Source organism: Bombus terrestris, chromosome 7 (assembly GCF_910591885.1).
Source record: "Bombus terrestris chromosome 7, iyBomTerr1.2, whole genome shotgun sequence".
Classification (NCBI taxonomy): Eukaryota; Metazoa; Arthropoda; class Insecta; order Hymenoptera; family Apidae; genus Bombus; species Bombus terrestris.
In genome coordinates, this window is record NC_063275.1 from 4,964,441 (window position 1) to 4,978,457 (window position 14,017).

At 45.3% G+C, this 14,017-nt stretch overlaps 1 protein-coding gene across 1 annotated transcript; it reads right to left on the reverse strand.

Annotated features, from left to right (window-relative positions):
• Positions 1 to 3,904: 3,904 nt before the first annotated feature.
• LOC125385367 lies at positions 3,905 to 7,681 on the reverse strand. Its single transcript, XM_048407012.1, has one exon. It carries the CDS (start codon positions 7,523 to 7,525, stop codon positions 4,052 to 4,054), a length of 3,474 nt encoding a protein of 1,157 aa, XP_048262969.1. The 5' UTR covers positions 7,526 to 7,681; the 3' UTR covers positions 3,905 to 4,051.
• Between the last annotated feature and the right edge of the window lie 6,336 nt (positions 7,682 to 14,017).

Sequence of the window (14,017 nt, forward strand, 5' to 3'; positions counted from 1 at the left end):
AACCGGAACTAAATGTAAGGAAATATAAAGTATATGTATAACCAGGAAGTTGAAACTAATGAAAATATATGTTAGGAATTATATAGAACGTGTGTAGCATAAAATTGTAATCGTCGCTCGCTCCGCACGCTCGTAAAAAAATAATCCAACCTCACAACCGATCCGGCACGTTCGCAAATTTGAAGTGAATTGCCTCCTTACCGAAAAACGAACGAAAGAGGGATTGGCTTTAGGTTAGGCCATAGTTTTTCGAGCGAGCGCAGCGAGCGAGCAATGCCTAAACTTGCGTCTCAAACCAATTGATTGGCACGTAGGTACATAGAAATATTTGCACCAGCCCGAGGAGCCGGAAGCTTTTATCGAATTGCTCACTGAGCAAAGTTTACATGTTATCAATAGTTTTACACAAAGAGTAATAGTTCGACGAAGTACAGTGCAACGTGAGTACCAGTATCGCTGAGAAAACTTGGAAATAACCGGAACTAAATGTAAGGAAATATAAAGTATATGTATAACCAGGAAGTTGAAACTAATGAAAATATATGTTAGGAATTATATAGAATGTGTGTAGCATAAAATTGTAATCGTTGCTCGCTCCGCTCGCTCATAAAAAGATAGTCCAACCTCACAACCGATCCGGCACGTTCGCAAATTTGAAGTGAATTGCCTCCTTACCGAAAAACGAACGAAAGAGGGATTGGTTTTAGGTTAGGCTATAGTTTTTCGAGCGAGCGCAGCGAGCGAGCAATGCTTAAACGTGCGTCACAAACCAATTGATTGGCACGAAGGTACATAGAAATATTTGCACCAGCCCGAGGAGCCGGAAGCTTTTATCGAATTGCTCACTGAGCAAAGTTTACATGTTATCAATAGTTTTACACAAAGAGTAATAGTTCGACGAAGTACAGTGCAACGTGAGTACCAGTATCGTTGAGAAAACTTGGAAATAACCGGAACTAAATGTAAGGAAATATAAAGTATATGTATAACCAGGAAGTTGAAACTAATGAAAATATATGTTAGGAATTATATAGAATGTGTGTAGCATAAAATTGTAATCGTTGCTCGCTCCGCACGCTCGTAAAAAAATGGTCCAACCTCACAACCGATCCGGCTCGCTCGCAAATTTGAAGTAAATCGCCTCCATATCGAAGGACGAACGCAGGGGGGATTGGTTTTAGGTTAGGCTATAGTTTTTCGAGCGAGCGCAGCGAGCGAGCAATGCGTAAACGTGCGTCACAAACCAATTGATTAGCACGTAGGTACACAGAAATAGTTGCACCTGCCCGAGGAGCCGGAAGCTTTTATCGAATTGCTCACTGAGCAAAGTTTACATGTTATCAATTGTTTTACACAAAGAGTAATAGTTCGACGAAGTACAGTGCAACGTGAGTACCAGTATCGCTGAGAAAACTTGGAATTAACCGGAACTAAATGTAAGGAAATATAAAGTATATGTATAACCAGGAAGTTGAAACTAATGAAAATATATGTTAGGAATTATATAGAATGTGTGTAGCATAAAATTGTAATCGTTGCTCGCTCCGCACGCTCGTAAAAAAATAATCCAACCTCACAACCGATCCGGCACGTTCGCAAATTTGAAGTGAATTGCCTCCTTACCGAAAAACGAACGAAAGAGGGATTGGTTTTAGGTTAGGCCATAGTTTTTCGAGCGAGCGCAGCGAGCGAGCAATGCCTAAACTTGCGTCTCAAACCAATTGATTGGCACGTAGGTACATAGAAATATTTGCACCAGCCCGAGGAGCCGGAAGCTTTTATCGAATTGCTCACTGAGCAAAGTTTACATGTTATCAATAGTTTTACACAAAGAGTAATAGTTCGACGAAGTACAGTGCAACGTGAGTACCAGTATCGCTGAGAAAACTTGGAAATAACCGGAACTAAATGTAAGGAAATATAAAGTATATGTATAACCAGGAAGTTGAAACTATTGAAAATATATGTTAGGAATTATATAGAATGTGTGTAGCATAAAATTGTAATCGTTGCTCGCTCCGCACGCTCGTAAAAAAATGGTCCAACCTCACAACCGATCCGGCTCGCTCCCAAATTTGAAGTTAATCGCCTCCATATCGAAGGACGAACGCAGGTGGGATTGGTTTTAGGTTAGGCTATAGTTTTTCGAGCGAGCGCAGCGAGCGAGCAATGCGTATACGTGCGTCACAAACCAATTGATTAGCACGTAGGTACACAGAAATATTTGCACCTGCCCGAAGAGCCGGAAGCTTTTATCGAATTGCTCACTGAGCAAAGTTTACATGTTATCAATTGTTTTACACAAAGAGTAATAGTTCGGCGAAGTGCAGTGCAACGTGAGTACCAATATCGCTGAGAAAACTTGGAAATAACAGGAAATATATGTAAGGAAATATAAAGTATATGTATGACCAGGAAGTTGAATCTAATGAAAATATATGTTAGGAATTATAAAGAATGTGTGTAGCATAAAATTGTAATCGTTGCTCGCTCCGCTCGCTCATAAATAGATAGTCCAACCTCACAACCGATCCGGCACGTTCGCAAATTTGAAGTGAATTGCCTCCTTACCGAAAAACGAACGAAAGAGGGATTGGTTTTAGGTTAGGCTATAGTTTTTCGAGCGAGCGCAGCGAGCGAGCAATGCCTAAACGTGCGTCTCAAACCAATTGATTGGCACGTAGGTACATAGAAATATTTGCACCAGCCAGAGGAGCCGGAAGCTTTTATCGAATTGCTCACTGAGCAAAGTTTACATGTTATCAATAGTTTTACACAAAGAGTAATAGTTCGACGAAGTACAGTGCAACGTGAGTACCAGTATCGCTGAGAAAACTTGGAAATAACCGGAACTAAATGTAAGGAAATATAAAGTATATGTATAACCAGGAAGTTGAAACTAATGAAAATATATGTTAGGAATTGTATTTTCGAGCTATCGCGGGGAGACGCGGTCGTTAGAATACGCGCCAACGGGAGTCGTAAATTCCCGTTACGATTAGAATGATCGACACCACGAATAGTTCGATCCCCGTATTTCGATTAAGATAATAGGGGTGATTCAGGTATGATAACACTGTGGCTCACAGAGTTAAAATTTATATTTCCAACACTTAGTATACACGATTGAATAGATATAAACACTTAATTACTTAGAACGGTATGAGACTTAATGTTAGAAGTTAGGCGTTAGATCTTTGACTGACTGGGCGCTCTAGCGTCGAGACGGAAGAAAGTTCAATGTGGGTGTGCCCTTTTTCATGACGACCGCGGATTCGTTGTTTATACTTTTCGTTAAGAAAGTGAGGGTAACAATCCGCGATGTCGATTGGTTTTGCCCTACGCGGATGCTTGAAGGGATGGGGAGAAGGTCTCCTACCATCGTGGTTGATAGATGACCTTGTTCATGGGAAAACCTGATTGTTTTATTGGCTAGCTGTTCGCTTTCTCCGTAATGCTTAAGAGCACGTGATAAACCCAAGGACCTTTCTAAAAAACCAGCTGAAAACACTTCTAGAATTAGAAAGTCCTTTTGGCAAACAGATGTGCTTAGACCATGTGTGCGAACAATGCAGCTAGAATTGCAACTTTATGGTGGGTCCTTGGGTCTATGGAGTGTTCGAAGGACGACACGTAGACCGTTGTTTGGCAAGCCGCGCGGGATGGCGTGCAGATGTGTTGCGCGGCAGAACATCCTCCCCCCGTTGAGAGGGCACCGATCAAAATTCTGGCTGTGGAGTCAGGTGCGTCGTTGGCGGATCTCCTTCCCTCCGTGGGGGTGGTCGGAAGAGTCTGGGTCTGGGTGAATGGGTAAGGGGACCAATTTTTTGACGCCACGATCCAGGGTAGTTGTCGCCGTCTGTACGGTAGCGGTCCGTATGATTCCGTCGACTCCTGGATGGACCTTGATCACGCGGCCCAAAGGCCATTGCATGGGTGGTACGTTATCCTCCCTGAGAACTACTACGGTGCCTTCTCGGATATCATGTTTGCCCTTATCCCATTTATTGCGGCGGGTTAGCTCGTTGAGGTACTCTCGATGCCATCTGCTTCAGAACTGCTGTTTGATCTGGTGGATGCGCTGCCAACTTGATAACCGCCCTGATGGAACTGTCCTGAAATCACGCTCCCGTAAATTCGTGAGTGTGTCACCGATTAGAAAATGACCGGGAGTGAGGACAGGGGGATCTTTCGGATCGGATGATATGGGAGTCAGTGGGCGTGAATTAAGGATGGCTTCAATTTCAACCACAAGAGTATGAAAGTGCTCAAAGGTCAATAGTTCCGTGCCGACGACGCGGATGAGATGGCGCTTGAAGGATTTCACCGCGGCTTCCCATAAACCGCCAAAGTGTGGTGAGTTTGGAGGGTTGAAACGCCATTGGATCTGTCGGTCGGCGAGAAAAGTCTGTACCCTCTCCTTGTGGTCGTCAGACTGCAATAGGGTCCGGAGTTCTTGCAGCTCCCGGTTGGCCCCGACGAAATTGGTGCCATTGTCGGTAAGGATGGTTGCGCAATGTCCTCGCCGCGAAATGAATCGACGTAAGGCGGCTAGGAAAGCGTCGGTGGTTAGATCGCTGACTAGCTCTATGTGGACAGCCTTGGTTGCTAGACAAACGAATATGGCAGCGTATATTTTTATTTTACGTCGGTTGCGATCCCTCCTCTCCTTGATGTAGAATGGGCCGCAGTAGTCGATTCCGACGTTCGTAAACGGACGCGATTCGGTAATGCGCGCCTCTGGCAAATCACCCATCAAATATTCCACTGGCGGCGGGTTGGCTCTGCAGCAGCGGACGCACCTTTTAATGGTACGCCACACTTGGCTACGACCGTCGATCGGCCAATAGCGCAATCTTACCGCGTACAGGGTAGCTTGTGTCCCGGTGTGGTGGTTTCTCCGATGCTCCTGGTCTATGATGAGCTCTGTAACAGATGCTTTGGGCAATATAATGGGGTGTTTTTGATTGAAGGGTATAGAAGAGTTGGTTAGTCGTCCTCCGACTCGTAATATCCCATCTTCGTCGAGGAAGGGATTTAATGGCTGTAGTTTTCCTCCAACGTCCCTGCTTCGATCTTTCTGTAGTGTCCGAATTTCCGTCGCAAAATGACCGGATTGTATGATTTTGATCACCCTGTTGTGAGCCCTGGTTAATTCGTCTGTTGTTAGATGGGCAGCTAGGTGTTGTTTATGTTTCCATCGAAGACACCAAGCGACGACTCTGATTAGTCTGGTCCAGGACGAGTATCGGTGGAGGAGGGGGTTATCGTTGTTATTCGTCGTTAGACAGATCGTTTTTTTCTGTTCCGGGATGTCCCCCGACGGTGTAGGGATCCAGATCGGCCAGTTCTCCTGCTGCTGCTTGAGCCATTCGGGTCCGTGTTTCCAGATGTTTGGACGCAGGAATTCCTTGGGAGCCTGCCCTCGGGAGATCAGATCCGCTGGGTTGTCATCCGTAGGCACATGCCGCCAATCGGCGCTGTTGGTTTTCGCTTGGATCTCGGCCACGCGGTTCGCTACGAATGTTTTTAATGTATGTGGCGAGGACTTGATCCACTGGAGCACGATAGTCGAATCTGTCCAATAAACTATTCGAGAAACGTCTATAGTGAGGGAAGTCTTTACCATGGACATTAGCGAGGTGAGGAGCAATGCTCCGCTTAATTCGAGTCTTGGGATTGTCAGGGATTTTAGCGGCGCGACCTTTGATCGCGCGGTGAGTAATTGGGTTTCGATACGTCCATCCGAGCTGAGACTGCGCAGATATATACATGCCCCGTATGCCTTTTCACTGGCGTCGCAAAAACCGTGTAGTTCTATCTGAGTAGCTGCCTTGACCACCGTTTTGCGAGGAAATCGAATATCACTAAGCAAGGGTAGTTGGATATAGTATCGGTCCCATTCTGTATGCAACTCGGATGGCAAGGATTCATCCCAGTCTAGTTTTAATGCCCAGACGCGTTGAAGCAATATTTTGGCTCTGACAATCACTGGCGCGAGCAATCCTAGTGGATCATAAATTCGGGCTATCACCGAACTTATTGATCGCTTTGTGACACGGGTGATGGTCGCTGTGGGTGCAACTGAGTATAGTATTGTGTCATCCTGGGAATTCCAATAGATACCTAGAGTTTTCAATGTCTGTGACTCACCCAATTGTAGTGTTCGATTTGTATCTTTCTCGGATAGTCCACGCAGTATGTCCTTATCGTTAGATGCCCATTCACGGATGTTTAAGCCGCCCGATCTGAGAAGGTCCGTGAGTTCGTGTCGTACCGCTATTAACTCTTCCTTTGTATCGGCCCCGGTGAGGGCGTCGTCGACATAGAAGTCACGCTGTACAACCGATGACGCTCGCGGAAATCGATCTCCTTCGTCTTCTGCTAGTTGTTTCAGGCAGCGGAGTGCTAAATATGGGGCAGCTGATAGTCCGAAGGTCACGGTGTTGAGCTGATAAGTATCGATTTCCCCGTTGGAATTGCGCCATAGAATCAGCTGATATTTACGATCGTCTGGGCGTACGAGAATTTGTCGATACATCTTCTCGATGTCACCCGTTAGGACATACTGGTGTGATCGGAATCTCAGCAGAATTTCAACCAGATCTTCTTGGAGTTTGGGTCCGGTATGCAGAGTGTCGTTGAGAGAAACTCCGGTGGTGCTGATTGCTGATCCATCGAACACTACCCGGAGTTTAGTGGTGTTGCTCGATTCCTTTATCACGCCGTGATGCGGCAAATAGTAACCATTATTTGAAGGCTGAGTGTGCGGAATCTTGGTCATATGACCTAAGTCTAAATATTCTTGGATCACCGTGTTGTACGCGGCTTCGAATTGCTTATCGCGTTGGAACCGGCGAGAAAGAGCGGCGAGTCTACTCATTGCAACGGACTTTGATGTCCCAAGTGTGGGAAGCTTCTCGTTGAAGGGCAGGGCGACGATATATCGCCCTTCCTTGTTGCGTCGGACATGGTTACGGAAATGTTCTTCGCACTGTAATTCCGATTCTGATAAATGTGTAGTGGATGGTCCCTCGTCGATTTCCCAGAATCGCGAGAGATCCGTTTGTAGATCGGCTGTGGTAATGTGAAACGAATGTGTGCCCGATTGCGTGGATGGGCTCCCCCCGATAACCCAACCGAAGCGAGTTTTTTGCAAACATAACTCAGTATCGATGGATTGTGGTATTTTAATCTGCCCGACACATAATGAGGCTAACGTTGGTCCCGAGCTTAGTAATATTTCGATAGGGCTTGGTATGTGAAATGTTGGATCGGCTAATTTTAGATTTTTGGGTATCTGGAGAGCGGACCGATCGATTGGATGGTCTGGGACTGCCGATGATATTGTTGGGATTACTAAAAACGTTGCTGTGCGTTCATATTTGCCATCCGTAGAAACAATGGTGGTCGTTAGTTGGCTCCTTGCGATAGTGGTTAAGTCGTCGAGGGCTCCGATTGGGACCGAACATCTCTTTCGTTTTATACCGAGGGAGTTTGCGAAGTTCTCAGTCATGAAATTCATACTAGAGCCAGTATCTAGCAGTGCTCTGGCTCGAATTGGAGATGCCCTCTTGTCTAGCACATCGATCTGTGTTGTGACCAGCAGATCATGATGCGGCGTAACGTCTAGAGATATATGTGTCGTTTCGGTCCCTTCCTTTGCGGCCCGTTTGTCTAGTCAGTTTTGACCTGGGTGGGTTTTGGACGCGGATTCTGGGACATTACCCTTGGTCCGTGATGCGCGTGACTCATACGAAGTGTGAGCTTTCGTATCGCTTGGAGCCGAAGGTGTAGGGGTATTTGAATGTTTGGCGGGTCGTCTCGAATGGTGGACCGAACGCGGCTTCGATGATCCGGATGGCGATTGTCCATGAGAGGATCGTTTGTACGATGAACGACATCCCGACGATCGACCGCTTGATGAACGACTGTCTGACCACGACCGACCGCTCGATGAACGATTGCCCGACGACCGACCGCTCGGTGAACAACTATCCGACGACTGAATGCTTGGCGACCGACCCTTTGACGACCGACCGCAGGACGACCGAGAATTTTCTTGTATTTGTTCTCGGTGTAGGTACGTATGATGTCGTCGCCCGCAGATATGACACGAACGCGCGGTGCACTGTGTTATCGAATGTCCGTTGCCTAGACAGTTTGTACATAGCGATGCCATTTTTACGAGTTGAAGGCGTTCTATGGTTGATTTGGCTTTGAAAACCTTACAGTCTCTGAGTTGGTGGGGTCCGTCGCAGGTCGGACACACCAGCGCCCTGCTGGTGGTGGCATAGGTTCGTCCACGTGGTAGGTTATGTCGGCGACGAGGAGGTTTGGGGGGTGACTCCTTTGTTTTCGTCACTTTAGAGAGGAGCTGATTCCCGTTGGCTCGTGTTTTTAGGAATTCCATCAGCTGATGGTAGGAAGGTACTTCCTGATTTGGCAACGTACGTTGCCATTTACGCATACTGGACGCAGGCAATTTTGACGCGATCAACTCGATCAGTACCACATCTGAAGTTACCGACTGTCCTAATCTTTCGAGCGCTTTGAGATTTACGCTGATGGTTTCCATCAAATCCTCAATAGCTTCAGGAGTTTCCTTTTCTATTTCGGGATAACTGCGCATCAATTCCCAATGGCGCATACAGATCCGGAGGGGGCAATTGAATTTCTCCTTCAATGTGTTAAGCGCGATGGGGTAGTTGGCATCTGTGGGTTCCAATGATTGGATGCTCCGTGCGGCCCGTCCAGTGATAGCTGCGCGTAGATATTGAAATTTCTGGACATTTGTTAAATTTTCATTGCGATCTACCGTGGATGAGAACGTGTCATAAAAATAGGTCCAGTTCTCGAGGGCACCGTCGAACTGAGGAGCGCGGACCTCTGGTAGGGTGAGTGATGTCGGCTCGGGCTTCACGCCTGAATCGCGCGTTTTAGTTGGCGAGGGGTTTGGTGCGGGTATTTTATCAAGGAGACCTGTGAACCGTACGTCAATCTCCAGCTTCTCTTGATACAACGCGGCGGCCCGACCGACTTCCCCTTCATCTAACCCTTCTAACTCGTCTTGAACCGCGACTAACTTTTTCCAGACGTCGTCGAACGCTTGACGGCAAGATACTAAGTAGCCGTGGTTTACTTGACCAGACTCTTCGTATTCATCGAGTTGGCGTTTCGTGATTGTAAAGCGGTTGGCGAGGCCGCTGCGTCTCCGCCTCAATGTGCTGATCGAGTCAGGTTGAGCCATGTTTGATTTTAATGGTGGGAACGATCTTACCTTGATCAAATGGACGTTGATCTGAGAGTCGTTTTTTACTCGCTACAGTGTGGCGTGGTCTCGTGTAGATGCTGAACGAAGGAGGTGTTCCTCTCCGATGGCGGCTCCTTTGGTCAGTTGACTAAGGTGTTGGAATGTGGATTTCACGTGACACTGTATAGTCACTGGTCAGTGCACTTCTTTGATGGCACGTGATCCGGCTCGAAGGACCATGTATTTTCGAGCTATCGCGGGGAGACGCGGTCGTTAGAATACGCGCCAACGGGAGTCGTAAATTCCCGTTACGATTAGAATGATCGACACCACGAATAGTTCGATCCCCGTATTTCGATTAAGATAATAGGGGTGATTCAGGTATGATAACACTGTGGCTCACAGAGTTAAAATTTATATTTCCAACACTTAGTATACACGATTGAATAGATATAAACACTTAATAACTTAGAACGGTATGAGACTTAATGTTAGAAGTTAGGCGTTAGATCTTTGACTGACTGGGCGCTCTAGCGTCGAGACGGAAGAAAGTTCAATGTGGGTGTGCCCTTTTTCATGACGACCGCGGATTCGTTGTTTATACTTTTCGTTAAGAAAGTGAGGGTAACAATCCGCGATGTCGATTGGTTTTGCCCTACGCGGATGCTTGAAGGGATGGGGAGAAGGTCTCCTACCATCGTGGTTGATAGATGACCTTGTTCATGGGAAAACCTGATTGTTTTATTGGCTAGCTGCTCGCTTTCTCCGTAATGCTTAAGAGCACGTGATAAACCCAAGGACCTTTCTAAAAAACCAGCTGAAAACACTTCTAGAATTAGAAAGTCCTTTTGGCAAACAGATGTGCTTAGACCATGTGTGCGAACAATGCAGCTAGAATTGCAACTTTATGGTGGGTCCTTGGGTCTATGGAGTGTTCGAAGGACGACACGTAGACCGTTGTTTGGCAAGCCGCGCGGGATGGCGTGCAGATGTGTTGCGCGGCAGAACAGGAATTATATAGAATGTGTGTAGCATAAAATTGTAATCGTTGCTCGCTCCGCTCGCTCATAAAAAGATAGTCCAACCTCACAACCGATCCGGCACGTTCGCAAATTTGAAGTGAATTGCCTCCTTACCGAAAAACGAACGAAAGAGGGATTGGTTTTAGGTTAGGCTATAGTTTTTCGAGCGAGCGCAGCGAGCGAGCAATGCGTAAACGTGCGTCACAAACTAATTGATTGGCACGAAGGTACATAGAAATATTTGCACCAGCCCGAGGAGCCGGAAGCTTTTATCGAATTGCTCACTGAGCAAAGTTTACATGTTATCAATTGTTTTACACAAAGAGTAATAGTTCGGCGAAGTGCAGTGCAACGTGAGTACCAATATCGCTGAGAAAACTTGGAAATGACAGGAAATATATGTAAGGAAATATAAAGTATATGTATGACCAGGAAGTTGAATCTAATGAAAATATATGTTAGGAATTATAAAGAATGTGTGTAGCATAAAATTGTAATTGTTGCTCGCTCCGCTCGCTCATAAAAAGATAGTCCAACCTCACAACCGATCCGGCACGTTCGCAAATTTGAAGTGAATTGCCTCCTTACCGAAAAACGAACGAAAGAGGGATTGGTTTTAGGTTAGGCTATAGTTTTTCGAGCGAGCGCAGCGAGCGAGCAATGCGTAAACGTGCGTCACAAACCAATTGATTGGCACGAAGGTACATAGAAATATTTGCACCAGCCCGAGGAGCCGGAAGCTTTTATCGAATTGCTCACTGAGCAAAGTTTACATGTTATCAATAGTTTTACACAGAGAGTAATAGTTCGACGAAGTACAGTGCAACGTGAGTAGCAGTATCGCTGAGAAAACTTGGAAATAACCGGAACTAAATGTAAGGAAATATAAAGTATATGTATAACCAGGAAGTTGAAACTAATGAAAATATATGTTAGGAATTATGTAGAATGTGTGTAGCATAAAATTGTAATCGTTGCTCGCTCCGCACGCTCGTAAAAAAATGGTCCAACCTCACAACCGATCCGGCTCGCTCGCAAATTTGAGGTAAATCGCCTCCATATCGAAGGACGAACGCAGGTGGGATTCGTTTTAGGTTAGGCTATAGTTTTTCGAGCGAGCGCAGCGAGCGAGCAATGCGTAAACGTGCGTCACAAACCAATTGATTGGCACGAAGGTACATAGAAATATTTGCACCAGCCCGAGGAGCCGGAAGCTTTTATCGAATTGCTCACTGAGCAAAGTTTACATGTTATCAATAGTTTTACACAGAGAGTAATAGTTCGACGAAGTACAGTGCAACGTGAGTAGCAGTATCGCTGAGAAAACTTGGAAATAACCGGAACTAAATGTAAGGAAATATAAAGTATATGTATAACCAGGAAGTTGAAACTAATGAAAATATATGTTAGGAATTATGTAGAATGTGTGTAGCATAAAATTGTAATCGTTGCTCGCTCCGCACGCTCGTAAAAAAATGGTCCAACCTCACAACCGATCCGGCTCGCTCGCAAATTTGAAGTAAATCGCCTCCATATCGAAGGACGAACGCAGGTGGGATTGGTTTTAGGTTAGGCTATAGTTTTTCGAGCGAGCGCAGCGAGCGAGCAATGCGTAAACGTGCGTCACAAACCAATTGATTAGCACGTAGGTACACAGAAATATTTGCACCTGCCCGAGGAGCCGGAGGCTTTTATCGAATTGCTCACTGAGCAAAGTTTACATGTTATCAATAGTTTTACACAAAGAGTAATAGTTCGACGAAGTACAGTGCAACGTGAGTACCAGTATCGCTGAGAAAACTTGGAAATAACCGGAACTAAATGTAAGGAAATATAAAGTATATGTATAACCAGGAAGTTGAAACTAATGAAAATATATGTTAGGAATTATATAGAATGTGTGTAGCATAAAATTGTAATCGTTGCTCGCTCCGCACGCTCGTAAAAAAATGGTCCAACCTCACAACCGATCCGGCTCGCTCGCAAATTTGAAGTAAATCGCCTCCATATCGAATGACGAACGCAGGGGGGATTGGTTTTAGGTTAGGCTATAGTTTTTCGAGCGAGCGCAGCGAGCGAGCAATGCGTAAACGTGCGTCACAAACCAATTGATTAGCACGTAGGTACACAGAAATATTTGCACCTGCCCGTGGAGCCGGAAGCTTTTATCGAATTGCTCACTGAGCAAAGTTTACATGTTATCAAATGTTTTACACAAAGAGTAATAGTTCGACGAAGTACAGTGCAACGTGAGTACCAGTATCGCTGAGAAAACTTGGAAATAACCGGAACTAAATGTAAGGAAATATAAAGTATATGTATAACCAGGAAGTTGAAACTAATGAAAATATATGTTAGGAATTATATAGAATGTGTGTAGCATAAAATTGTAATCGTTGCTCGCTCCGCACGCTCGTAAAAAAATGGGCCAACCTCACAACCGATCCGGCTCGCTCGCAAATTTGAAGTAAATCGCCTCCATATCGAAGGACGAACGCAGGGGGGATTGGTTTTAGGTTAGGCTATAGTTTTTCGAGCGAGCGCAGCGAGCGAGCAATGCGTAAACGTGCGTCACAAACCAATTGATTAGCACGTAGGTACACAGAAATATTTGCACCTGCCCGAGGAGCCGGAAGCTTTTATCGAATTGCTCACTGAGCAAAGTTTACATGTTATCAATAGTTTTACACAAAGAGTAATAGTTCGACGAAGTACAGTGCAACGTGAGTACCAGTATCGCTGAGAAAACTTGGAAATAACCGGAAGTAAATGTAAGGAAGTATAAAGTATATGTATAACCAGGAAGTTGAAACTAATGAAAATATATGTTAGGAATTATATAGAATGTGTGTAGCATAAAATTGTAATCGTTGCTCGCTCCGCACGCTCGTAAAAAAATGGTCCAACCTCACAACCGATCCGGCTCGCTCGCAAATTTGAAGTTAATCGCCTCCTTACCGAAAAACGAACGAAAGAGGGATTGGTTTTAGGTTAGGCCATAGTTTTTCGAGCGAGCGCAGCGAGCGAGCAATACCTAAACTTGCGTCTCAAACCAATTGATTGGCACGTAGGTACATAGAAATATTTGCACCAGCCCGAGGAGCCGGAAGCTTTTATCGAATTGCTCACTGAGCAAAGTTTACATGTTATCAATAGTTTTACACAAAGAGTAATAGTTCGACGAAGTACAGTGCAACGTGAGTACCAGTATCGCTGAGAAAACTTGGAAATAACCGGAACTAAATGTAAGGAAATATAAAGTATATGTATAACCAGGAAGTTGAAACTAATGAAAATATATGTTAGGAATTAAATAGAATGTGTGTAGCATAAAATTGTAATCGTTGCTCGCTCCGCACGCTCGTAAAAAAATGGTCCAACCTCACAACCGATCCGGCTCGCTCGCAAATTTGAAGTAAATCGCCTCCATATCGAAGGACGAACGCAGGTGGGATTGGTTTTAGGTTAGGCTATAGTTTTTCGAGCGAGCGCAGCGAGCGAGCAATGCGTATACGTGCGTCACAAACCAATTGATTAGCACGTAGGTACACAGAAATATTTGCACCTGCCCGAGGAGCCGGAAGCTTTTATCGAATTGCTCACTGAGCAATGTTTACATGTTATCAATTGTTTTACACAAAGAGTAATAGTTCGGCGAAGTGCAGTGCAACGTGAGTACCAATATCGCTGAGAAAACTTGGAAACAACTGGAAATATATGTAAGGAAATATAAAGTATATGT